Source organism: Canis lupus, chromosome 14, assembly GCF_003254725.2.
Source record: "Canis lupus dingo isolate Sandy chromosome 14, ASM325472v2, whole genome shotgun sequence".
Lineage (NCBI taxonomy): Eukaryota > Metazoa > Chordata > Mammalia > Carnivora > Canidae > Canis > Canis lupus.
In genome coordinates, this window is record NC_064256.1 from 59,221,266 (window position 1) to 59,248,559 (window position 27,294).

Genomic DNA, 27,294 nt, shown 5'->3' on the forward strand with positions numbered 1-27,294 from the left:
AAATGTTCCTCCTATGTATGTAAGAAACTTTCTCAAGGAGGGAAAAACCCTGAAAACATCGACTTACCTCAAAGGAAACTTAAATTATACGGCTATTTAATTGAGTTTACCCCCTGCCAACCTCTACATTCATCATGAGCCAGTTGCGGAGGGATAAATTAGATGGTGGTCATCAAGAATAGAAGTGAGGGGCACCTGGGTGGCTCAGTCAGTTAAGTGTCTCTTGATTTCAGCTCAGGTCATGAGCTCAGGGGTCGTGAGATGGAGCCTCACGTAGGGCTCGGTGCTCAGCATGGAGTCTGCTTCAGATTCTCTCTCCCTCTCCCTCTGCCTTCCCCCCTGCTTGCATGTACTCGATCTCTCTCCCTCTCTCTCTCTAAAATAAATAAATAAAGTCTTTGAAAGAAGAAAAAGAATAAAAGTGAGGCATTGCCTTGTGGCTTACCAGTAACCAGCGCCTTCTGGTCGCACAGTATTTGAACAACCAGAAAAAATTCTAAGGGGTATGTGAGCAATAAACATAGGTGTCCCGCTCTATTTATTTTTATTTTCATTTTTTGGTAGCCCATTTTAAATGTGAGGAAACTGAGGCTCAGAGAAAAGTTATTTATTTGTGCCACATTGCACAGCTAGCACGAACCCAGGTATTCTTTTAAATTTAGGATGATACAAGGAAACGAGTATGGGTGTTAGAATCATACAGTCTTGGGTCTAACTTCTGACCTTCCATAAGACAAATTAGTTAAATTCTACAAGTGCTATTTGTATAGAATGCCTCTCAATGGGGATCCCTGGGTGGCGCAGTGGTTTGGCGCCTGCCTTTGGGCCAGGGCACGATCCTGGAGACCCGGGATTGAATCCCACGTCCCCGGTGCATGGAGCCTGCTTCTCCCTCTGCCTGTGTCTCTGCCTCTCTGTGTGTGTGTGTGTGACTATCATAAATAAATAAAAAGAAATAAAAAATAAGATTAGAATGCCTCTCAATGGAGCTAATACTAATGCACAGCTACGTTACAAAATGTGCATAAGGTGGTCATTGGTGCATGATAGATATTCAGCTTTTTTTTTTTTTTTTGGTTATGTTTTGTTTTGTAGAGATTCAGTTTTAATCATAACCACGTTCGTCGAGGTCTTACTGTGATCGTGCCTGGTTCTGCATGCATCACATGTATTTTTATTTCTTTAATCCCCTCAGCCATCTCATGAGGCAGGCTTTCACAGAAGAGGAACCCAGAGTAAGAAAGGATTTGATTCGCGCAGGATCACAAAGACAGCAAGTGGTGGAGCTGAGGTTAGAATTCTGCAGTCTGACACGGTAGCCCCCCTCCCCCGCCTCGGCCACCGGGCTACTGATAACGTGAGACCTGGACCCTTCAGATCTCTTCTGTGATGCCCTGGCCTCCGTGACTCTTGTGTCCCGGTGGCCCACAGGCAAGTGAGTCTCATAGGAGAGCTCTATGGCATATACACCAATTTCCAGGGCACAATCATGGGCAGCATCTGAGGTAGCCTGCAAAATACGATTAATATGTTTAGGAAAAGAAATCCCATTTAAAAAATGAAATCTAGTAGCATAGTGTCCTGTCTGCATAATGACTTTCGCTACTGACACCCAGGAGCAGGAAGGGCCGTAACTTAAAGAAATTGGTGTAGCCGTAGAATGTGACTCCCACCGTGTACATAAATGGTTACGTTCCCGACAAAGGAAAACTTGCGACTAACTCCAGAACTGATCCATTCCCGGGGATGATTTCTTAGTTGTGCCAGACAGATGTCTGTCAGCAGGGAATATTTCTTTTGTTTATAATTTTAAAAAGAATAGTAAATGGATGTCAATTGTTTCCATACAGCTTTGTGACATTTTCTTTTGTTTTGATCTTAGGGGCCACATAGGAGTTTTTCACTCGTGACCACATGATAGAACAAATGATCCCACATGATTTCTTAGTTGTGTTTTCGACGTAAACTAGTCATCAGAGCAGCTAAGTTGGTAAAGATTCTCCTGATCATAGGTTCTTTAATAGATAGTCAAAGAGATGTCATCAAAAATGACTTTGTCCTCGGGAAATACAGACTCTCTGAGATAGCTGAATCCTCTCCAGTATAAACAATGACAACTTGTTACGCATTTTTTTTAAAAGAAAGAGTTTTATCAAATTAGAAAGATCTGCTGATAGAATGACTTACTACTAACAGTGAAAATAGGCAAAACATATTTAAAACTTTTTTTGCCAACAGTTTGGTTGGTCTACACCTTTTTTTTTTTTTTTTTTTTTACTTAACACCTACATACTGACTTCCTAAAGACCTATGCTTCACGGAACACACTTTGGGGGAACATATAGCCCTTCTTTGAATCATTATTATATCCTTTTTATTTCAATGAAATGTCTAAAGCACAGGGAAAATAGGCTTTTGAAACATTGTGAAACACCATAGGGAATGATTTAAAAAATAATGGCCCATCTATTGAGCAATTTATCCTCTTAGATACTATTTTCCCTCCAATTATCAGCCTCGGCTGCCAAACCCTTCAGTTATATGCCCAGTTCCAGTGACAGGGAACACCTGGCATAGGGCACGGAGACTCAGTGGGAGTTAACATTCTCTAATGCTATGTCCACTTTGGTTTTGACCTGTCAGAGTTGGCCAATACAGGGGAGCCTTAAGACACAGTTGGCCTTTGAGAGATAAAACACTGAGGAGCAACAAAGATCTGAGCAGGGTAACAACTGCAGAGTTCTAGAACAAAGCCAGGCCTCTGATTTTAAAGCCATGTTAGCTATCACTTGGCTCTGCTAGGCCAGGCGAGCATATCTGATTGGTGACAGCAGGATCCCAGAACAGCTGTGGCCTAATGCAGAGAAGTGACACTCTGGCAATCAGCTGCAAATGCCATGTGGCCGCGGGTCCTTGAGATGCAAGCCCACGGACCGCGTGTCCAAGGAGAGGGGACCCCGTGGGTTCTCATGCGTGGAGACAGGCCTTTGCAGAGCACGGCCCTTGGAGGCTCACGCTGCAGAGCTTTAGAGGCATGTGGCCTATAAGGACCCATGCTCCAGAGTTGGCTTCAAATGAAAGAGCCATTTCATCCCACGCCGGGAGTTGTGACAACCGCTTCGCAGGAATGATCAAATCGCAGCAACAGCATCCAAGTTCAGGAAACAATGAGCTGATGTAAAACCCATGGGAAGCTTAAGACAAGCTAAAATGACAGTCTTACATCTCCACGTTTCTCCAGGACACCTTGTCTTCAATGTGGGGCCCTAGAGTCCTGATCGCCCCCATGGAAACGGGCGACACTTCGTCCTGCGTCGCCCACCTGGGCAGAGAGCGCGTTGTCCACCGCAGAACGTGCCAGCTCCTCCCGGGGCACACGGACCGCTCACGGCAACGTTGCCGCCACCAAGCCGCCCCACACGATCTCCGCTGTCCCCAAACCCGAAAATCATCCTCAGGGTCTTCCCGAGGGCCTGGGCCTTGAATTTCCTGAGCTAACGGTCACGGGGGGAGGACAATCAGCGGCGCCTGGATGTGCCAGCCCTCAGACACCCGGGTGCCACTCCAGTCCAGGCCTCGTGGGCCACAGAAGCCAGTGCCTTGGCCCTGGCCCTGACCGCACGGCCCCGGGTCCGAAAGCCCAGCAGGCCCTCATCTGCCCGCTGAACCCGGAGCATACCTGAGGCTGTAACCTGCTTCCCAAAGCACAGTCGGGCCCGTCCCTCTGGGCCAACGCCGAGTCCTGAGCCATCTCCCTTACAGCCCTTGGGTTGTGGGGCCCCGTGGCCGCCTTCCCTGCGAGCACCCCACCAGTGTGCTGGCTGTGGCCACAGCCCCCGACGGACCCAACAGATGTCTGCTAAAGGAATCGGCTGAAAAAAAACCCAAGCGAGTGAGTGTCATCAACTGTACACTTCTTGGGAGCACGACATCCACATGACAGATGAATCCCGATGATTCCGAAAATTATATTGAAACAAATACTTTCCCTGATGATAGGCCGTAATATGTAAATAACTGTTCATTGTCTACCGTGGGAATTAATTTGTGTTCAGTTAATAAGTAACTTCTCGATGTGCTATTATTCAAAAGTCAAAAATATTTGAGTGACCAAGCATGAGCTGGAAAGGTGCTTGGGGGCTTTTTTTTTTTTTTTCCATCGGAGGGAATAGATTTGACCTGAATCATTCACATTCTTGCTGAGTCCCATTTTGACCAACTGTAAGCATTTTAAAGAGCAGCTGGTTATGTTTAGAGATGCCATCTGTAGCCACGAAAAAAGAGTCCTCCCTGATGAAGAGTTAATTGGTCTGGAAATGTTTCATAAACACAATCTTCGTTTCTTAGTATGGTGTGTTTTCTTTTCTTTTGTTTTGTTCTTCAGTCTATGAAGCATGGGTTTAAACTTAGACCCAGGATTCAAACTCCAGCTACTCTCTTCATGAAGTTGACTTCAGAAGAACTTCCCCAAACTCTACAAACCTTTATTTCCTCATCTGTTGAATGAATGTTCAAACGGTTGTAAAGATTCAATGCAGTCGGGCATGTGAAGTGCCTACTGTGGTGCTTTGCAGGAGCCAGGCCCTCTGTAAAGAGCATCTTTCGGGGCACCAGGGGGGCTCAGTGAATTGAGCGTCTGCCTTTGGCTCAGGGAGTGACCCCGGGGTCCTAGGATCGAGTCCCACATCGGGCTCCCTGCAGGGAGCTTGCTTCTCCCTCTGCCTGGGTCTCCGCCTCTCTCTCTCTCTCTCATAAATAAATAAAATCTTTTTTTCAAAAAGAGCATTTCTCTTCCTCCCTGCTAACTCACCAGAAGATTGACGTCCCCCCAAAAGTTAGACCATAAATACAGTAAGTGCACCTTACCTCTTCTGTAGCCTGTGGACTGTCCTCCCACCATTCCCACAATTTTTAAGAGCAAAATGCTCATAGATCACAATTTCTGCCATGGGATATGCATGGATGCCAATAACATGTGACCACGCAGAGCCATTGCCCTGCAGTAGGACATGTCAACAAAATGGTTAAAAGCTTTTTAATGATTAGAACATTCTTCTACTGTTAACATATATTTGCCCATCAAGAAAATCCTAAAACATGACTATCAAATTGTGTTAGACTATCTTTTAACATGTAAAATCAATTTTACAATTACAGAAAGTTCCCAAAGACCCTTCCTCTAGCTTTTCCTAATATTAACATTTCACATGAATATGATACTTTATCAATACTTAGGAAATTAATATTGGTACAGTATATTTGCTTCGCGAAACACCTTTTATGGATTTCACTAGTCTTTCCAATAATTTTCTTTTTCTGTTCCGGGATCTCAAATGGCTTTTAGTTATCATGTTCTTTAGTCTTCTCAAATCTGTGGCGGTTTCACAATCTTCCCTTGGTTTTTGGGGGGCGGTTTTTTTTTATGACTTTGACACTTGGAGAATGCAGGTCGGTTATTTGGTAGGATGCCTCTCAGTTTGGAATCGTATGTCTTGTCTGATTAACTTTACACATTTGTGGCAGAAAATCTGCAGAAGTGATGTGTTTCTCTTGATCACTTAATGAGGACAAGTGCTGGCTGGGTTTCTCCACTGTGAAGTTACATTTTTCTCTGTGTAATAATATCTTAGGGTGGGTGACCTTTAGACTAATCCTAGAGTATTTTTAAAAGTCTGATTAACATGTATAAACATGTATAAACATATAAAACTGGGGCACCTGGGTGGCTCAGCAGTTGAGTGTCTGCCTTTGGCTCAGGGTGTGACCCTGGGGTCCTGGGATCGAGTCCCACGTGGGGCTCCCTGCAGGGAGCCTCCTTCTCCCTCTGCCTGTGTCTCTGCCTCTCTCTCTGTATCTCTCATGAATAAATAAATAAAATCTTAAAAAAAACATATAAAACTACACATAGGGAGGGCTGTCCTGTCATAGAACAATTATTTTCATAGCTGTTAATATTTGCATTGTTAGGACATATTTATACCAAAAATTAATATTAACTTTTGATCTTACAGTGTCATGGTAGCTTGGATTTCAGTTTTGAATGCATCAACATTTCCTTCTAAGCATAATGTAGCCACATTTAGCATGCCTGGAGCTCAACTGTGGATGTACAAGATGCTGATTAGTGGGTGATTTTTAAAAACTATTAGCACTCAGGGGTTACTATCAAAGCCTCAAAAGACCTGGAATTTGTAATGTAAGACATGTAATGAGATCATTCGTTTGTAGCATGACACATGTCACTTGGTTTAAGTTTCATTTAAGGTTTAAAATTCTCTAATTCTGAGGATCCTTGAGCCTGTGCACCCACATGTGCGTGCATGCGTGCGGGTGGGTAGGTATGGGCATGTGTGTGTCATGCAGTCACCGGGATGAATGTGGGCAGGAAATGCCCGCCAGGTGCCCCAAACTAGGGTGACTGCATGTTGCATTAAAATACTCAGTTCTACTTGCGCCCCTCAGAAGATTCCCTACCAAAGCTACATTTTCAAGGATCACAGCCTCATGTGCTTTGAGTGGACCAGGGCCCCGCGGCACAGGCCGTGCTGAAGCACATCGGGAGTTCCACTCCCTACGAGGGGTCGGTACTTCCCGGGAGACCTGCTCACTACTTAATATGCGGGCGAACGCTTGCTATGCTTGGCGTCACCCTGATTGACAGGTAAACATCAATTAAAAGTTGTCTTTTAAAATATCTCCGTGGCCTCCTGCCTCTTTCCACTCACTGCTATTTCAGCTTCGGCCCACACATAATAGGTTTGCTCCTTTGGAATAGGAAAATGACCTTTTCTAGTTGTTGTTGATGTTGTTGTTTTGTCACTTCGCAAACCGATCCAGATGCTCCGAAGCATGAGAGGCCCCACGGTCGTGCATTCAGTTCCAATTCCACCCTCCTTTGTTCACAAATCAAAAAGAACTGAACTTTTTCAAATATCCAAACCTATAAATTCATTCTTTCTTTTCATTTGCATTCACATCTACCCTCTGGATTCCATCTGGGTCCAAAACCAAAAGTGCTGAAAGACCACAACAAAGGCTGCTTGCCTTGGAGTTCCCAGCTCACCGGAAGTGGGAAGCATCAGGGCCTTCACAGGCTCCAGCTCACTAGATTTCCAGACCCAACTCCACAAACCCAGACGTTCGTATGCACGTCTAAGCTGAGAATACAGGGTGCCTTTCAGAATGGAACTCCAGCAAGCGGGATCATGCCGGCCCCATCCTGGTTAACTTGAGAGGCCATCTAGGTTAAAAAAGAGAAAATTGCCTATTAGTTCAGGGATTTGGAATGCATGAGAAATATATAGAAGTATTCCAAATATTGATGTAATATTAATAAATTTAATTGAGTGGAACTAATTCATCTGTTTATAATTTGTTTCAATTTCCCCTTTTCCTGAGTTCATTGGGGACCATCTTAATATTTGCAGGTAGTTATAATATACGGCCACTTTTCAGCTGATGTTTAAGGAAAGAAACACACAATTGTGTTATCCTATCGATGGCTCATCACTACGTGGGTCCTACTCTGTTCTGCGTCAGAACTCCAAACTCTAAGCACAAATCACAAGTCAAGCAGCATTCACAGTTGGGCTACCCAACGCCGAGCTCCATTATTCCTTAAAAACCATTAAAATCAAAAACTTATTTATAAACTCTCACTAGAACAGAAATATCAAGCATTGAAAAGTATCAACCTTCAAAGCAGTGTTGTTAGGGTTCCCTTCTCCACGGGATAGAAGGACTTGGCAGGCTGCTCGTTTTCATTAAAACTCAAAGTGAGGCAACTGTGTAGGTGAAGCCTACTCACTGCACACTTTTATCAGAACAGTGCAAAGTCAAAGTGTCTCCTGCTCCTCGGTAAAATGCCGAATTTCTTACTGTTTCTTACAAGGGCATCTACTTAGTAAAAACTTTTGTAAGTTTTATAGAAGGAGCTGAGAGACTATCTGATAAGAATTTTTTTTAAAAACTTTATTTATTCATGAGAGACCCAGAGAGAGAGGCAGCGACACAGGCAGAGGGAGAAGCAGGCTCCATGCAGGGAGCCCAATGCAGGCGGGACTCGATCCCAGGACCCCCGGGTCGTGACCTGAGCCGAAGGCAGACGCTCCACCGCTGAGCCCCGCAGCGGCCCCCATCCTTAATCCTCTAATAGAGCCACTGTTCAGTGTTTCTCATGCGTCGTTTCAACAATTATGTAGGCACAGTTGAGGACATGTGATATTTGGCATTTTATTTTACTTAAATAAGATCCTGGAATACATAATGTCCTGCAACTTGCTTTATTGCTCTTAATCATGTATCTTATATATCTCTCCATATGTTTACTCTGCATCCTTCTTTTCTAAGAATCAAAAGGCATTCCATTAAATGGATGTTATTTAACCAGTTCCCTGTTGACGGACACTTGAGTTGTGTCAAGTTTTCCATTATTATACAAAGCACTCCAGTAAATTTCCTTGCAGACTATATAAAGTATTATCTGTAGGATAAAGTCTTTGGAGTATAATTATATTCAGAAGATATTTCCAAAATGCCTTCCCTAAAGGATATAAATCTCCTTTCATATGAATGTATATGCGTTACACTTTTTTCTTAATGAAAAAGTTCAGTTTTAGGATCACTGTGGTATGTAAAGGATGGTTTCAGATGGATTATGCCATAATTATTTATTGCTACTGTATACCTCAGCTAATTTCCTACGAATGTTCATTGGGTGTCTACTAATGTGAATTGCATAATAGCTACTCAGTGTTTTATGGCTTGCGGACTACAATACAAGGAAAGCAGTTGTTAAGTTCAGAGACAATGTGAAGACAAAAAATAATTCATTCCTTTTGGAACAAGATAGTGAAATTAGCTCCTCTGGAGCTTCATTTCCTTCTTCTTTTTTTTTTTTTTTTTAAACCGAAATACAACTGATGTAGAGCATCTTATTAGTTTCATGTGTACAACACAGTGATCCAGTATTTTTGTATGTTACAAATGATAAGTCTGGTTACTGTCTGTCATCTTATGAAGTTATTACATACCATCTACGATATTCCCCAAGCGCACATTTCATCTTCCTGACGTTTATTTTCTAACTGAAAATTTATACTTCTTAATCCCCTTTACCTATTTTGTCTGCCTCCCAGTAATTTGTTTCGTCTATCATCGATCTATTTCTGCTTTATTTCATTTGTTCATTTGTTTTGGTTTTCAGATTCCACAAGTAAGTGAAGTCACATAGTATTTGTCTTTCTCTGATTGACTTACTTCACTTAGTGTAATATGCTCTAGGTCCAAGCACGTAATGCAAACGGCCAGAACTCATTCTTCTTAATGGGCGAGTAATAGTCCATTGTATGAATCTACCACTCTTTTATCCATCCTTCTGTCAAGGGACACTTAGGTTTCTTTCATATCTTGGCTGTTGTAGGTAATACCTCAATGAACATAGGGGTGCATGTATCTTTTTGGATTGACGTTTTCATTTTCTTTGGACAAATGCCCAGAAGTGGAACTACTGGATTGTATTGTAGTTCTATTTTTTATGTTTTGGGGGAAAATGCCATACTGTTTCCCATAGTGGCTGCACCAATTTGCATTTCCACCAACAGCGCACAAGGGTTCCCTCTTCTCCACATCCTCATCAACACTTGTTATTTTTTGTCTTTTTGATAATGGCCAATCTGACAAGTGTGTGGGGGATATTTTACTGTAGTTTTCATCAATGGTTAGCAATTTTGAGCATCTTTCCATGTACCTTTCGGCCATCTCTATGTCTTCTTTGGAAAAATGTCCACTCGAGTCCTCTGCCCATTTTTTAAATCTGGTTATTTGGAGTTTTTGACATTTAGCCGTGTAGGTTCTTCGTAGATTTTGGATATTAGCTGCTTACTGGTTATATGATTTGCAGACATCTTTTCCCATTCAGTAGGTTGCCTTTTTGTTTTGTTAATGGTTTTCTTCCCTGTGCAAAAGCGTCTTAGTTTGACGTAATCCCTTCTGTTTATTTTAGCTTTTGTTGCCCTTGCCTGAGGAGACTGATCCAAAAAAAATATTGCTAAGACCAGTGTCATAGAGTTTTTAACCTATGTTTTCTTCTAAGAGTTTTGTGGTTTCACATATTATATTCAAGTCTTTAATTCAATTTGAATTTATTTTTATAGGTGGTATAAGATAGTTCTCCAGTTTTATTCTTTTGCACGTTATCTGTCCAGTTTTCCCAGCACCATCTGTTGAAGAGACTGTCTTTTCCCCATTGTACATTTTGCTTCCTACATCATAGATTAATTGACCATATATGCATGGGGTTTTGGGAGGCTCTCTGTTCTATTCTACTGATCTATGTGTTTGTTTTTGTGCCAGTACCATACTGTTTTGATTAAGAGAGCTTTGCAGCATAGTTCAAAATCAGGAAGCTCCAGCTTTGTTCTTCCTTCTCAAAATTGCTTTGGCCATTTGGAAGGTTTTTTGTGGTTCCACCCAAATGTTAGGATCCTTAGGAACTTCATTTCTTGTAGGAAAGAACAGTCTTGATATGGAAGGGGACTCTGCCTCCCTAGGACTGTGCCAGGATTGTCAAGTTTGAGAGTCACCACTGAGTTCCAGGAAATAGGAGCAGACCAGGGAAAGAGGAAGAAATGGGTGCCTCCGAAGGAGTGGTGCCACAGGGAGTGAATGTATAGTTTTAAAATTAGATGGGCATTTTTCATTACTTAGTAGGAGAGGGAGACAATCATTTCATCTTAAAGGAATGATTCCATGGAGCCAGAAAAGCAAGTAAGATGTAAAGATTCCACCCAGATCAAATAGTCCATGGCTCTAAAACTATGGCAATATCTTACTAAAAATGAGAAATACTACTAATTCCTTTATGGCTAAACACCCCCTTTTTTAAGAATTAAAAAGGCTTGCAGAAAAACTGGTAACAAGAAATAGTGATCATGAATTCATGGGTAAGACGGGGGCAAAATCAAGGACTCCTTAATATTCTTCTGCTAGTCATTGCAACACTTCATGAAAACTTAGTCAATCTTTAAAATTACATACTAAACATACACACTCTACACATGTTTAAACAAGGAAATCCCTGCTAATTAGCTTCCTGCAGTCTAGTGAGAGCTATGGCCATCCAGTCTGGAATCTGTGAAGTCTGCAGCAAAATGATGTGCTCTAAATGTGGAGCTTTCTGGGGTTAATGCCATTTTAAGCAACTCTGCTAAATACTACCTTTTTTTGTGTATCTAGACTCTGAGGCTCCAAGAGATGACACGTAAGGCCAAAAGAGCTGTCATTCGTCTTCTTAAATATGCCTGAACCTGAACAAATTACTAATTACCCCAGTGAAGAAAGAAGTGAGAGAGGCTAATGAATTTTTTTTTCTGTCAAGGTAGTTTAAATTTTGTTATTAGTAGGTTAATTACTTTTCATACCGAAGGCAGTATTCAAAAAGATCCACATGGCCTGCGAAGAGCAGGTTTCACAGACTCTTAGAGGAAAAGAGAAGTTTGGCTGCATATTCTTTTTTCCATAGTGGTGTGACCAAGTGTGGGTTTGTTTCTCTTCCATAGCAAGGAGCGCAGAGGTAGACAACCCAAAGTTAGCACCGCGTTTCTGCAGCATCATCTATGCCCTGGGCTCTTTCAGACTTCTACGCACGGTTGACTCATGGTCATGACACGGCTGCTCCTCCTTCTAAGAGGAATTGAGAAACAGAGTGACAAAAAAAAAAAAAAAAAAAAACACATCAAGGAGGCTAAGCTTACATCAGAGAAGCAAAACTTTTCTAGAAATCCATTGCCAGCTTCCACTTTTTTTTTTTTTTTGCTAGAATAGAGTTGCATGGCTATGTCTGGCTAAAAGGAGAGTGGGAAATAGAGTTCCTTCTTCATATTTTTTTAAAGATTTATTTATTTATGATAGACATAGAGATAGAGAGAGGCAGAGACAGGCTCCATGCCGGGAGCCCAACGTGGGACTCGATCCCGGGACTCCAGGATCGTGCCCTGGGCCAAAGGCAGGCGCTAAACCGCTGAGCCACCCAGGGATCCCCTCCTTCTTCTTATTTAAAATGCTAGATATATTGCTGCCTGCAAGAAAACAAAGAAGAAAGAAAGGAGAACGGATGTGGTGTAGGCACCTAACATTGTCTGCCGCCATGCCTAAGAGATCATCTAATGCATGTTCCCCCTCTTTTCTCTCCACCTTTCATCATTATATATTGAGAAAACTAGATCAGTGACTCGCTCAAACTCATACAACCAGTTCGCGGCAAAGCCGGAATTAAAATTGGTAAGTGTGACTCCTGACCCAGTGGTGCTTTCAGGATAGGCCACTACCCTCCTCTCTAATACGCTGCCCGGAGCCAGCAGCCAGCCCGAGGACGCCCTTACCCTCCCGGCGCCGGCAGCCGGCGTCCAGGCTCGGGTCTGCACGGAGCCATCTGCGGGTTCGTTCAACCCTAAGAGCAACGTCGTTTGGCTGCAGCTGGGAAATGAATAACGTCCGCTTCGGCGGGCTGCTTTGGTTTTCCAAAATAGCCAAGAGTTTAACTTAAAGAGTCAAGATTTATGAACTGCAAACAAAGATTAGCTGCTAAGGAGAATTTCAAAAGGAAACACAGAACACGATAGAAGATTCTTTGACCTAAACTACAGAAAGGAGGCTGCGACTGAATTTCCTTTACCTTGAAGTCCGTGCTCCCTGTCCCACCCTGCTGGCTTTCCTTTGCAATCTCGCCTGGACTCCTGTCCTGCGTCCGATTTGCTGCCATTTAGTTAGAACCAACAGGCCCGACCTGCCACCTGTCACAGAACAGCAGCCCCTGGGAGCCTCCACCTGAGGCAGAAATAGCACCACTCCGGGAACGCTTCAAGCACCAAGTCCGGCGAGAGTTCCAAGTGGCAGCAGTGGTCACCGGGTGCGACTCCCACTCCGCCTTCCCGTGACCTGCAGACGTTCAGCCTATCGTCCTTGGCTCGTCCGTGAGGCCCCAGTGCTCCGAGAGGGCAACACTGAACACTTCGGAAGAGTTCTACCCGCTCTACTGCCAGCCATTTGTTTCAGAAGCTTCAAAGTCAAAAATAAATAAATAAAATAAAATAAAATAAAATAAAATAAAATAAGCTTCGAAGTCAGATCAGAACACGCTTCTGTAATATTAAGCGATTTTTTTCTAAGCCGCACCTAAGAGGATAATTAGAACAAATGAGATGGAGGATTCAGCGGGAGCCGAGGAAGGCGCTCCTGGCAAGGAGCTGGACTGTGCCCCCGGACAGGCCGCAGACGCGCACTTCCAGCAAGAACTTTGCACACTCCAGGCATGAATACTTTTCCATTTTGAAGATGTGTTTAAAAAAAAATGCTTAGAATCACATTATAAATTAATCATTCTTCCTCTGAGTAAGAGTTTGTAGTAGATAAGCTTGGACGTGGCATCTCCAGAAAGGCCCATGATTTCAATCATTATAATGTACATTGTCAGCATATGAGTTCCTCAAAAGTGACTTTCTTTATACTTAAGATGTCAGATAAATCCTTTTCCTGCCTTATCTAATGGCCTTTGACATGCAATTTCTTCTCCTCAGAACTCTCCTGCCCTGTTTTTCTCATTATTCAGTTCAGATGTTGCTACCTCAGAGGATTCCTGGGGGGCTCAGCGGTTTAGCGCCGCCTTCGGCCCAGGGCGTGATCCTGGAGTCCCGGGATCGAGTCCCACGTTGGGCTCCCTGCAGGGAGCCTGCTTCTTCTGCCTGGTTCTCTGCCTCTCTCTGTGTGTCTCTCATGAATAAATAATATTTCTTTGTGTCTTCTTCAATTTCTTTCAGAACCGTTCTATATTTTTTAGGGTATAGATCCTTTACCTCTTTGGTTAGGTTTATTCCTAGGTATCTTATGCTTTTGGGTGCAATTGTACATGGGATTGACCCCTTAATTTCTCTTTCTTCAGTCTCATTGTTAGTGTATAGAAATGCCACTTACTTCTGGGCATTGATTTTGTATCCTGCCACGCTGCCGAATTGCTGTGTGAGTTCTTGCAATCTTGGGGTGGAGGTGGGTGGGGGGTGGCGGTGACTGGGTGACGGGCACTGAGGGGGGCACTTGACGGGATGAGCACTGGGTGTTATTCTGTATGTTGGCAAATTGAACACCAATAAAAAATAAATTTATAAAAAATAAGTAAATAAATAAAAATATTAAAAAGAAAAAAAAGATGTTGCTACCTCAGAAAAGGTCCTGGGACTAACGTAGCTGAGAGAGCCCACATGCACTCATCAGTGATTGGGTTGGGGGGCCAGCGGACAAGCCATCAGGCGTACAGAACGGGCCATTCCTCTCCTTGACTGATGCATGTCAACCACGTGTAGGGCTTTAACCGAGTAGCTAGGACTCTGTCAGCTGTGGTTGGACTCTCTCCAGGTGAATATGAGGATATGACCTTGCAGACCTGTGCGCACACACGCCAGAGAGACCCCAAACAAACAATAATTTTCAGGCAAAGGTTTATCTAAATCTAGAGTTTTTGAAATGTTTCAACGTTATTTGCATGAATGAATGAATCTATCATCACCATCTCTCTGCATCTCCGTGTGTCGGTTTATACACTCCACAAGATATCTTTCTATTAATACGTTGAGCACAATGTCTCAGTCTGAAGTACCTGAATTTAGGTGACTTGGCGGCATGTTCATGGTGTGTTTCATATGACATATGTTGTTCTGTAACAAAGCACTGCTTTAGGTTTTTGTCTTTCTCGTGTGTCTTGGAAATCTCTCCATGTTGCTCTGCTTAGATTTATCCTGTACGTTATATGAGGGTTTTTTCTCCCTAATGTTTGATATAAACATTTTTTTTTTTGTAATCTCGTAGATGCTTTGTGTATTTTTTTTTCTGGCCTTAAAAAAGGTCCAGCCTGCACCAAAAATTAAATGTATAGACAGCTATCACACACACACCATTCACAGATGTTTATTCAGACTAAAACTCCTCCTTAACTTTGTGTTATTTTAATTGCTTTTTTATAATGAACACTAATGCAAATCACATTCCTGAGCTTTTTTTTTTAAGATTTTATTTATTTATTCATGATAGACATAGAGAGAGAGAGAGAGAGAGAGAGAGAGAGAGAGGCAGAGACACAGGCAGAGGGAGAAGCAGGCTCCATGCAGGGAGCCCGATGTGGGACTCGATCCCGGGACTCCAGGATCGAGCCCTGGGCCAAAGGCAGGTGCCAAACCACTGAGCCACCCTGGGATCCCCTACATTCCTGATCTTTAATCAGTATTCTAAATTCCAGTTCCAGTTATGAATTTAAAAATGGAAATATGTATACTGAATCGGTATTTCGTGAAGTCTGTGCATGACCCTCCTTCCTTTTGTTCCTTAATATCCTGGACCTTCTCATCTGAGATGTGGAAATCTGAGTTGGGTGTGAGAATGTATGAGAGGGTGAGGGAAGGTGACGAGAAATTGCTCATTAGAGACAGAGTCACAAAGCAAAGAGGAGGTCAAACCAATTATTTTTCTCCATTACTGAGAATTTATGATATGAAATGGGAAAGAATTACGTCTAAACTTTTATGCATTCAATAAATATTTGCCTATTGTATGTTAGGGACTGGGGATATGTGCGAGTGAAATAATTCTTTGCTCTCAGGGAGTATTCAGTCTAATGGAAAAGACATAAATAACAAATTATCACCTAATGGTGAAGGGTATGGAGGAAACCAGCGGGGATGGCGCGGACAGGAGTGGGGATACACAATGATGCCAGCGTTTCAAGAAGGCCTTGCTGAGGCCTGAAACACAAAAGATGCACAAAATGAGAGGGAAAGCATTCCTGACGGGGATAACAGCGTTTTTACCCGCCCTAGATTGTGATAGCTGAGGGACCTGGGTGAGAAGGGAGGGAGTGGAATCAGGTGAGGTAGGATGGAGGGACACAGGCCAGGTACGGGGGCCAATACCTTGTAAGAACAAGCTAGAAGATCACTCTGGGGTGTGCCCACATGTCCAATTGTAATGGTTTACCGCTGAGACGTCTATGATGTGCGTCAACTTTACCGCCATCAGAAGACAGGACAGGGATGCTTGAGAGAGAGAAGAGGGGGGCTTAGTGCAAATAAGGGTGCTCTGACCTGCTCGAGCAGAGGAGACAGAGAGGAGAGATCTCAGAAAGCCAAACCACCGTTCTCACTGCACACGTCAGCTAGAGAAGGCATCGCTCACTGCGGAACAGGCCTCTAGAATGATATTCCCGGCAGTGGGAGGTTACCCCCTTTTGTAAATATATAAACATGCTTTGACTAAAATATATGTATTTGATTCCATTTATGGCATATCATGGGTCTTTAATAAATGTGCATTGAAATGAGATTCATCTGTTAACATCCTTCTCAAAGATTTCCTTTTTTTTTTCACATCAGTGGGTTTTTGCACTCGATGGATTGTCTTACAGTCTATTTTTAATGAACCAACAACCCACAGGTGTATTTTTTAAGATAAAACTTGCACCCATTTCTTTAAAAATTGGTAGAGAAATCATATCAGTGCAATAATGAATATCAATGCCAAAATAAAGATTAAATTGTCATTAGAATTTATATTCATCTCTCAATGCAAGTAGCTACTTCTAACACAAACAACTATTGACAAGTCCCTAAAAGGCACCACAATCGGTCCCTTTTATCTGCAAAGGTTATTTGGCACACACACAAAAAAACTTATTTTTTAGATTTTATTACTATAGGTCAGGTTAATTACAGCTAATTTCTACCATTTTAATGCAGGACTGTGGTTTGCTGATTCACCCAGAGGAAAGCTGTGGGTTACAGCCTATTTCTTCGGACTACATTGAAGCCATTTCACGGCCCGAACTGAAGATCTGTCCATCTGGGGACACAACAGGTGACTATTATATTAGATATGACTTCTGTGAAAAAAAACTTTCAATGTAGATAAGTGTACGCTTAAACTATCCTTATATAAGAAAAAAATCAAGGTACCACATGACTTTTTTCATTTGCATAAACTGTAACACCTATGATTAATCTGAATGCAGTGTTTTAATATGTGAAATACTTTGATTCATCAAATTCTCTTTTCTTCACCGTCTGTTCTTTGCCTAGTTAATCCATATTCATCTATAGATATCAGCCAGAAAAGTCACTTGTACCAGAAAGCCTTTCTTGAACCCCCGATCTGTTTCCTTATGGTATATTTTCATAACACCCTGTGCTCGTCTTTCATGATCGTTTCCACAACCATTTAAATGTTAAATATATAACTAATTCTTTGATGTCAGTCTTCCCAAGTTGTCCGCTGGGTGAGGACAGGGAATCAGACTTGTTCACAGTTAGCACTATAATTTCCACAGAGTAGGTACAAAATAAATATCTGTTGAGTGTGTGGACCAAAGAACTGCTTAAGGAAATAAGTCTAGTTTAAATCATTTCTCTAAAAAAAAATAAATAAATAAAAATAAAATTAAATTAAAAAAAAAACAAATCATTTCTCTAATTACAAAAAAAAAAATCTTTGAGAATGCTCACTATGTCTCCCACATATTGAGCATTAAGAGAGGCAGGAGAATCCTGACGTCGCATTGCAATTACAGTGTTGCATCCCACCTCATCCCAGAGCAGACCTGGAAGGAGACACCTCGATGCCACCGTCCACATTCCCTGTTTCTCTCCTTCCCCAGGGCTCTTCTTTCTGGGGAGGCCCTTGGGGTCAGGCTAAAGCTACGACTAAAAATACCTCCGAAGAGATAAGAGGAGCAAGGAGCACCTTCTCTGAGATTCCTGGTCGGCCCTCTGGCCTTATGACCCCGCATCTCCCTTCATCTAAAGAGCCTAAGAAAACACTCAGGAGCTTTTCTACCCTCGCCGTGAACTTCACACCACAACTTGAGTGGGAAATGAGTTTCACAAATGAGCGGTACAAATTGCGATTTGGCATGCCCAGTTAGCCAACGTGGGCATGTCCCTGTTCTCGAACATGTGTTCTAAATAATAAATTACGGTCCGTGCACAGGGAGGGATTTACCCATGATGGCATGTCAGGTGGTATGGTTTACAAGTCTCAGCTAAGTGAGATATATACTCTCACATACAAAGGAGACACCGATGTGTCTGGTTAAGGATTTTTTTTTTTAATCAGATGACATTTTATGAGAATCGTAAAACAAAGTAATTCCGTTCCTCCTACTGAACCAAAGTCAAAAGTTCTTCAACAAAAAGTTGAAGATACGATACTGAGCTTCCTCAGGAAGTGGCATCTTTTCCTGTTCATTAAATTTGTTGTAAGTTACGCCGGGCCCTGACATGAGGCTACCTCAGTGCCTGGTCCTTCCAGGAGAGGCTGTCTTCGAGCAGGGACCTGCTGGCAACTTGCGTAGCCAGGCTCCTTTAGGGAAGACCCCAAAAGTGACTCCCCATGCAAGACCAGGTCCCTTCGCCTGACAATACCAGGACCCTAAATTCGACCTCCCCTCTCTTCCAGCTCCTCCTAGCCTCCTCCCTATTCCCTTCATGCCCATCAGGCTGCTGCAGGCTCCGCATTGTCCATGCTGTCGCCTGCTCCTAAAACGTCCTCTTCCCGTCTTAGCCCATTCTCCTGATGCTCTATTTTTCTCTCCAGGAAGCCCCTCCTTACCATCCGCCCACTCCCACCCCCTCAGATTGGCTTCTCTGCCGTGACCCCAGAATACTTTGGGTACGTGTCTACAGTAGCATCTGCCTCATTGTTTCAAATGTTTATATGTTTCTCTCTCTTTCACTAATCAGTGGTCTTCAGAGTGGAACGATGATCGGAGCAAGGGGTGGGGGTGCCATGGGACAGTCCACAGGATGAAGCCAGTAGACTAAAATATAAACATTTAGTTTGATCTGATCCTTCTTATTTTTGTTTTATAATGACCATAACTCACAGATACAGGAGGACAGGCGCCTACATTACAGCGTGCGTGTGTTAACACACCAAAGTGCATGACTACTACTACTCATGACTGCCCGAGGTCGTAAGTTTCTCCAGAGCAGAGAATGTTCCTTATTTTAAAATGGTCGTTGAACTAAAACCAAGGTCCAAGTCCTCCCCCTTTCCGCAGAAGACTGTGAGCGGTCAGGGCACGGTTGGCCAGGGCTATGTGCTCCACCCTTATGGTCCCAAAGACCTCAAGATTCAAAACAAAGGAGTGAGGTCAGGAATAGCAGTTTACAAGAATGGATTTTTTTTTTTTTTTTTTTTTTTTTTTTTTTTTTTTTTTTTTGCTGCCAGAGATTTCCTTCCTTGATGTAGGACTCCCTCCTGCTGAAAGAGGTTGTCACGGTGGACACCACTGGAAGGAAATTTATTTAGGCACTCCGGCTCCAGTGTGCACGGCCATAGATCTGTTCCAAAATCTTATTTTCACAGCACATTACAGTTATTTAGCAAACTGTATCCTTTTTTTTTTCACCTTGCCAATGAAATGATGGTCTATGTGTCTTTTCAATAACACTAGCTAATATAATTTTGAGTGCCTGGGGTTTTTTTTTTAATTTTAAAGTTGATTTTTAGCCTTTAGAAAATAATTTAACTACAAGATACAGCCAAAGAATAAGATCTCTTGCTTAAGAAAGAAAAAAATATTCTTTTCATCTGAAGAAGAAGTTTATACAGTGATTTTTGAATGAGAATTACCTTAAAGGAAAATAGCTCCAAATGCATTTTATGACATGTAAACAAAAGATATTACCATCTTCTGTTTGTAGCAAGGAAATATGACAACTTATACCTTAATATCTCTAGTGTTGAAAATATGTTTTTTTTTTTCTTAAGTGAAAACTGCTTTATGTTACTGACATTATGGAGTCAGGAATCAGGGCTATCTATATGATCTTACATCTCACCGTGGCCCTAAGTCACAAAGTTGAATTTCTTCTCTCCGTCATGGCAGCCAATCTGATCCACTTAAATGGCTGAGCTCTAAGCTCGCATTAAGTATAAAGCTTTAATTATAAACCAAATAACTCCTCCCAAAAGCCATTTTTATTCCTCAGGATGCCATTCCCTAAAACACATGTCATACCCTATTTCAGAAATCACAGCTTTGATTCATTCAATGTTTAAATATATAACGTAGAATTTATGTCCCTCTTTTTGACAATTTTAGTTAAGAGCTGGTATCATTTAAAATGTCAAGAAACTCCAGTCCTGCAGATGTTATACAGATGTCTATTTCAAGCAGTATTACTAAATCACAGTAAAGGGGAGGGGGGGCATTTTTAACCAATACGAAAATGCAAAGAGTTACGACTGTATAAATACATAGTAGTATGAACCATTGGGGCCAAGCTTTCAGAGGCCCAATCAGGAGTCCTTTTGATGTGCAGGAGATTTTATGCCTGCAAACTAATTGTACCCATATTTGGATTTTTGTGCACGCAATTGGCCACTTGTTTCTTCAGCCTTAGAAGCGAATGGCCAAAGAAGGCCCCAGTGTGTGCAATGTTAGCTGTCAGCAAGGTTAGAGGCGGAGAGAGCGTCTGGGGGAGAGGATGATGTGTTCTGAAATACTCAAGGATCTGATGAACACTGAGCCTTTCAAAATATTACTAGATATAATCTCATTACAGACACACATTTACGTCCCCAACAAACCACCATCCTATTAGAAGGAAAATTAACAATCTTTTTTTTTTTAACATAGTCTCTGTCAACACGTGAACCCACCAAATAAATTCAGCTTTTAAAACCAAAGATAAGTTCATTAAAATAGCCTATTTGTGGGTTTTCGTGTAAGTGCGACCAGAGAGACCATGGGTCCATATTTCATTTTCGGCTGATGATTTCCCCTGTCTACCCTGACAAAGGGACCAGCAAAATCGGAGGCTCTGGGACCTCGGTTTTAGTCCAGCCTGTCATCAACAGCACGATCCCATTCCTGTCATGTAATTCTTGGGTCCTCAGTTTACCTCATCTGCGAAAGAGGAGGACCGACAGGGGATCCAAAGCCCCACTCCGACCCCATTCAAGAGGGTCCCGCTGACCGCAACTCTCCACGAAGATGCCGGCGTCGGTGGCTGATGACAACCCCTATGTCCCGGGGCAAAGTTAGATTTAAAAGCAAGATGTACTCTGGATGAGAACCACAGAAAAATCACAGAAGGGGATCGGAGGGGCCGTCTTCACCTTGCCGTTCAACACGCAGCAGCTGTCCTAAACTCTCCGTCGTGTCTCTTAGTAGCACCGCTCTTCTCTGCATCTGGAAGCTTCGGCGACGCGTCTCACCCAGCACGTTCCCTTCTCTCTGCTGCCTCTGATCTTCTGTGGGGGCCTCGCTTCTTCAGCCCCCACGCCGCAGGGCTGTCTTGTCACCGGCCCCCAGGTACCCCCCACGCCATCTCTCCAAATCACCTCCATCCAGCGGACGCGGTCACACTCATGGGCTCCATGGGACCTTCCAGACACCTGCCCCTCGCGACGCTTGCCTGGTTCTGAACTGCCCCGGCTTCCCTGGGGGCCAGGGGCGGAAAGTGCAGTCACCGGCTGCTGGGTGCCGGGCCGTGGCAGGGGCTGTGCGGGCCTCCGGGAGGGACTCTGAGGCCGTGTTCCCAGCTAAACGGTGGTCCCCAGCGTGGCTGCGCGTTGGAATCACCGGGAAAGCTTTTAAAACATACCTGAGCTCCGCACCCCGTAGTTCTGACTTAATCATTAGGATCCCATGTGAGCGTGGGAGCTTTCAAAAGGTTTTGAGGTGACTCCGACGTGCTGGCTGCGGGCAGCGTTGGGGTGCGTGCGCCTCTAGAGCCCACACTCCTTGGGCACCGCACAGATACTTTTACTCACCTGTGCCTTACCTTTAGGATGTTGTAACTAATTTACGTGTTTAAATCGTAACCCTCTGACCTGACCATTAATTTTTTGAGGTTTAGCATCGTGGTTAAGAGGGTTAAACACGTTAATATGTTAAAGTGCTCAGGAAATCCCTAGCATCTGACACACGCTATGAAGCGTTATTATTATTATTTCTTTTTTACTTATTATGTCTTAACACCAGTAGCACCCACCATCTAGGAGGGCAGATAGTTCAATGATGTCTTGAGTTCAAATCCCCCTAGAGAGAACTGTTTTGTCTTCCCCAGTCCTTAATCAACCCACACTTCTTTTTTCCCTTTTGTGACCAACTAGTGACCAACAAGCTAGCTCTTTCATATTTTATCACTTCTGTTCACTGTTATTCCGCAAACACACCATTCTGACGTCCCTGAGGTCTTGAAATGCCAACACCCGTGGTCGCGGCCTGCGGGTGGGACTCGTTCCCGCTGAAGGTAACGCGGCACAGGTACTTGGGTGAGAAGCACAAAGCAGAGCCGGGGCCAGCGAGCTCTCCACCCTCGCCCCCTTGCTGACTCCGAAGGTAGGAATGTCGAGCTCGGGGATGTCGAAGAGCCAGGCCTAGTGGTCCGGGAAGTGAGCCCTTGGGCAGGCCGGAGCATGACTGCTGGAGACCTCAGAGCATTCCACGGAAGACACGACTAACCCCCGGGGCGGCGGGCCGTTCACACTCCACTCCTGAAAAGACTTCGGGGAAGAAACAAAAATCAAGAATCACTGGGTGGCCCCGGGGGGCTCAGCGGTTGAGCGTCTGCCTTGGGCCCAGGGCCTGACCCTGGGTCCCAGGATCGAGTCCTGCGTGGGGGTCCCTGCATGGAACATCTGCCTTGGGCCCAGGGCGTGACCCCGGGTCCCGGGGGATCGAGTCCCATGTCGAGCTCTCTACGTGGAGCGTCCGCCTTGGGCCCAGGGCGTGACCCTGGGTCCCGGGATGGAGGGATCAAGTCTCATGTCAGGCTCCCTGCAGGGAACCTGCCCCTCCCTCTGCCTCACTCTGTCTCTCTCTGTGTGTCTCTCAGGAGTAAATAAATAAAATCTTAAAAAAAAATCAAGAATCATTTCTGGATTTTTTTCCTCCTAAATGATCAACACGTCTTCTGACGCTGAGGCTGCCTGGCGCGTCCTGAAGCACGAGACTCCGCGGGGAAGCGGGAGACCTTAGCGCCCGAGCACGCGGGCTGCGGCGGCCTCCTGCGGGGACGCGGCCGGGGGAGGGGGCAAGGCGCAGTGCCTCGGCCTCCAGGGGACACGGTATCAGAGCTTCGGCGGCGGCCTGGGCGTGGGGTCCTGCCCCGGGGCGCCCCGCCGCTGCCTTGGCCCCTCAAGGCCTCACGTGGTTTCCAGAAACGAGCGACCGCCGCGTGGCGTCCCGTGGCTGGCCTGGGGTCAGCCCGGACCGCGTGGTGGCGGAGCCCGCCCCGTCCCCGTCCCCCGTCCCGTTCCCCGTTCCCTTCCATCCCCGTCCCCCGTCCCGTCCCCCGTCCCGTCCCCCTTCCCGTTCCCCTCCCGTCCCCCGTCCCCCGTCCCGTCCCCGTCCCCGCCACCGTCCCCGGGCCCGGCCTGCGCGTGGAGCTGAGCGACGTGTCGCTGTGTCTTCCAGGCCAGTGGATCGTGCCGTGCCTCAGCTGCTCGGACGCCCGCACCTGTGACTGGAGAGCAGTGACGTGGCAGCCGCTCGACTGCCGGCACGCCGTCCTGAGCAGGCCCGAGCTGCGGCGCTGCCTGCGAGGCCGCAAGGTGGGTGCCGGGGGCCGGGGGGGCTCGTGCTCGCCTGCAGGCGCTCCGGTGACCCCCGTGCCCGCCGCGCCGGCCGCGGGGAGCCGCGCGGGTCCTGCTCCCGAGGCGCGATTCTCCCCGGGCCGGTCTCCCGGACACGCGAGCGCGTGAGAGGCCGCCCCGGGCTGACCCGGCGCCACGCGGTTCCCTCGGCACAGTGGGCAGGAGCCGTGCCCCGTCAGCAGCGGCCCCCATCAGGTGCCACCGTCAGGTGCCGCCCGGTCAGCAGCGGCCCCATCAGCAACCGCCGGGTCAGCAGCTGCCCGTCAGGTGCCCCGCTGTCAGCAGCCGCCCCATCAGGCGCCACCCCGTCAGGTGCTGCCCCATCAGCAGCCACCCGTCAGTTGCCGCCCTGTCAGCAGCTGCCCTGTCAGGTACCGACCCGTCAGCAGCTGCCAGTCAGGTGCCGCCTGTCAGGTGCCGCCCCGTCAGCAGTGGCCCCATCAGCAACCGCCTGGTCAGGTGCTGCTCCATCAGCAGTGGCCGGTCAGCAGCCGCCCGTCAGTTGCCGCCCTGTCAGCAGCTGCCCTGTCAGGTACCGACCCGTCAGCAGCCGCCAGTCAGGTGCCGCCTGTCAGGTGCCGCCCCGTCAGGTGCCGCGGGGGCGGCAGGCCTCTGTCGCTCGCTCTCCACACTCAGGGAACTGTCCCCACGTGCAAGGCCCCTCGTGCTCCGGCGTACCGGGTGTGTGGCGCCCGGACCCCCTGGCCTCTCCCCGTGGCCGGCAGGTCTCCCGTGGGCCGCGCCGGGCCGCCGCCCTTAGTGAGGCCTGGAGCTGAGCCGCAGACAGGCGGCGGCCCCTCGCCGCGGCGCTCGCCCAGGGCAGCCCGCGTCGATCCTCCGCTGGGGGAAGCTCGGCCGGACTCCTAAACGTGGGCGCGGGGCTGAGGGGCCGGGCAGGAGGGCGCACGTCCTTCCTCGTGGTGGTTTCCATCAAAACGCCCCAGTGGGCACGGCTGGGGGCCCCGCGGGTGAAGCAGCCGTTAGTCACCGCCCAAGGGGAGGAGGAGACGACGAGCCGTCACCAGTGTATTAGCTCAGTGTTCTGAGCCGAGGACGGCTTCTGCGCGAGGAGCTAAGTGGGCTGCCGGCCCCTTCAGGCCGCAAGTCCATCCAGACTGTGCACGGCACGAGGACCAGCGGTGTGTCTCGACCGCTGACGCCATCTCACGGCTTAACACGACGTTCTGATACGTAACAGTCGCTCAAATAATCGTTGAGGACACGGGTAGGTTCAAATCTTGCTCACGTCTGAGGGCGAGCCCGCGAGGTAGCTCTCGGGTCTGTTTCCTACTCCAGGAAGTCAAAGCTCGGCGAGGTTGAATGATTCTCCCACGATCGCACGTGGGCGCGTGGCCACTGCTCCGGCACGTTTAACACCGGCCGGGACGGCCCAACATCCACATCTAAGAGATGCGGGACCGGAAGCAATGAGAACAGTCCTGCTCTGAGAGCTAGACTTCTCTAAACTCTTCCAGAACGCTGTTCTGACCTCAGAATTTCGAGCCTTCGGGAACATTCCAAGATGTCACAGTCTATTAACCTGAAAGGCCGTAGGTGCGTGACTAACGTCCGTGGCTTTTGACATGACGCCTCATCGTGTTTCCCCGGCTCACTTTCTCCATCTGTAAAATCAAAGCAGCCTCTGAGATCGGATCCTGCGCTGCGGACGACTCAGCCCGTGGAGAGCCAAAAGCCGTCTTCCTGACGCCGCAGGCCGGTGCCGCACCCGACAGATGCTCCTTTCTCGTGGCTCGGAAGGGGGAGGAATCGGAGATCCGGAGGCCAGCGGGCTTGGGCCTTCGCAGCCTCCGCGGGCTGCCTCTGCTGTCCTCGCGAGGCGGACGGACCGCCCGGTGTCCTCTTCTCCTAAGGACGCTGATCCCATCCCGGGGGCCCCACCGCGCCACCTCACCCACACCCAGTTACCTCCCAGACGTTCCACCTCCTGATACCACCCGTCCCGGGCCCGGGTTTCAACTCCTAAACGGGGCGAGGGGCACCCGCGATGCGGTCCTTGCGGATCCCCAGGCTGGTCATCAGCAGCCCCGCAGAGGGACGGTGAGACAATCCCCCCCTCCCTGTTGGAGAGAGGGCCGCAAAGTCTGCGGATACGCCGTGTGGACGCGATCCCGGCCGAGACCATCCGGCTGGCTGCGCAGCAGGGAGGGGTCCTCCTGGTCCGGGGGCACCGCGGGGACTTCAGGCTCAGAGCCCCGCTAGCGGGCCCGCGGGCCAGGCCTCCACCGACTCGGACGTGTTCACCGGGACGCTGAGGTCTTCTCCACGACAGGGAAGCGGAGCGGTGACACGGCCAGAATGGGAAAAACCCTTCCCCAGCAGGATGGAGACCACCTGCGGGGCGGAGACTCCTTAGCGGGAAGATCCTATCCCAACCCTGGAGACTCCCCGCCAGTCTGGATTCTCAGCACAGGTTTCTGAAGGACTACGCATTCCGAGACACTCTATATTTTATAGGGTATGTACGGAGTAGTGCCATCACCGTAAACTCTCACACACATACGCAAACACGCCTGCACACACAGGGAATTTCTGGAAGCAACACAGCCAAGAATGATGACGTAAGTGAAAGGGAGAGGAGAGGAGTGACGACAGGACCTGCTGCGTGTTTTGCGAGGCCCAAGGCAACATGAAAATGAACGCAGGACCCTGGATTGTCTTACTCCAGATTTCCAGGAAGGCAACAGCAGAGCAGGAAAGCCAGCACGGGACGCTCTCACTGCTCGGACCCCGGGCAGCGCCCCGGGCCACATGCCCACGAAGCCAGCTTAGGTAGCCAGGTGGGAGGAGCTTTTAAAATATCTGCATGATTTTCATTCTCGTGGGTTAGCTTTATTTAATCTAAAAATCTCTATTTTAAAAGGCTGTATAAATCAGAACTGGGGCAGAGGCAGTGGAGACGCGAAGGAGGTCCCATATTCACAATCATGTACACCACGCAGCACAGACATAATTGTGCAAACATTCACAGTTATGACTATCGAAGAGCACTTATTTTAAGAAAATTCTATTTGTGACTAGAAGTAGGCTAGCAGGACGCCTGGTGGCTCAGCGGTTGAGCCTCTGCCTTCGTCCCAGGGTGTGATCCCAGGGTCCCAGGATCGAGTCCCACATCGGGCTCCCCGCAGGGAGCCTGCTTCTCCCTCTGCCTGTGTCTCTGCCTCTCTCTGTGTGTCTCTCACGAATAAATAAAGAAAATCTTTTAAAAAAAAGTCTAGGTTTTCCCAGTACATTTATTTCTCACTTTCCATGAGAAAAATTTAAGTATCCAAAGTATCTTGAAATTCTTTCATCCTTTCATTACTAAACTAAGGCAGGTGTCACCCTACCCAGAGGGTTTCACAATCATTATTCTATTCCGAAGACAAACATATGCTAAAGCATACCAGGTGCAAAAAATAGAAAAACAAGGAACACAGATATTTTGTTTTTGTTTTTTGTTTTTTGTTTTTTTTTGATATTTTGCTTTTTAAACCCCTTATATACTGACATTTCTGGAGGGGGGGGGCAGGCGGACTCAGTTTCTCCTGGGTCAAACATTCAAAAGAAATGTATTATTTGAGTGACTTTGTGCAGAACCGTTCCTCACCCGCACATCAGAGCGGCGGGGCCAGGGCCAAGGTGCAGTGGGGC

The 27,294-nt window shown here is 46.6% G+C and overlaps 1 protein-coding gene across 2 annotated transcripts in view; it reads left to right on the plus strand.

Moving 5' to 3' along the window:
• Positions 1 to 27,294, plus strand: part of CPED1 (cadherin like and PC-esterase domain containing 1) — a 262,071-nt gene that overhangs the window by 202,702 nt on the left and 32,075 nt on the right. For both annotated transcript variants that reach the window (XM_035698382.2, XM_049093860.1), the window contains exons 16-17: positions 16,776 to 16,893; positions 23,465 to 23,601. In XM_035698382.2, coding sequence (XP_035554275.1) covers positions 16,776 to 16,893; positions 23,465 to 23,601 — 255 coding nt within the window. The remainder of the gene's footprint in view (positions 1 to 16,775; positions 16,894 to 23,464; positions 23,602 to 27,294) is intronic.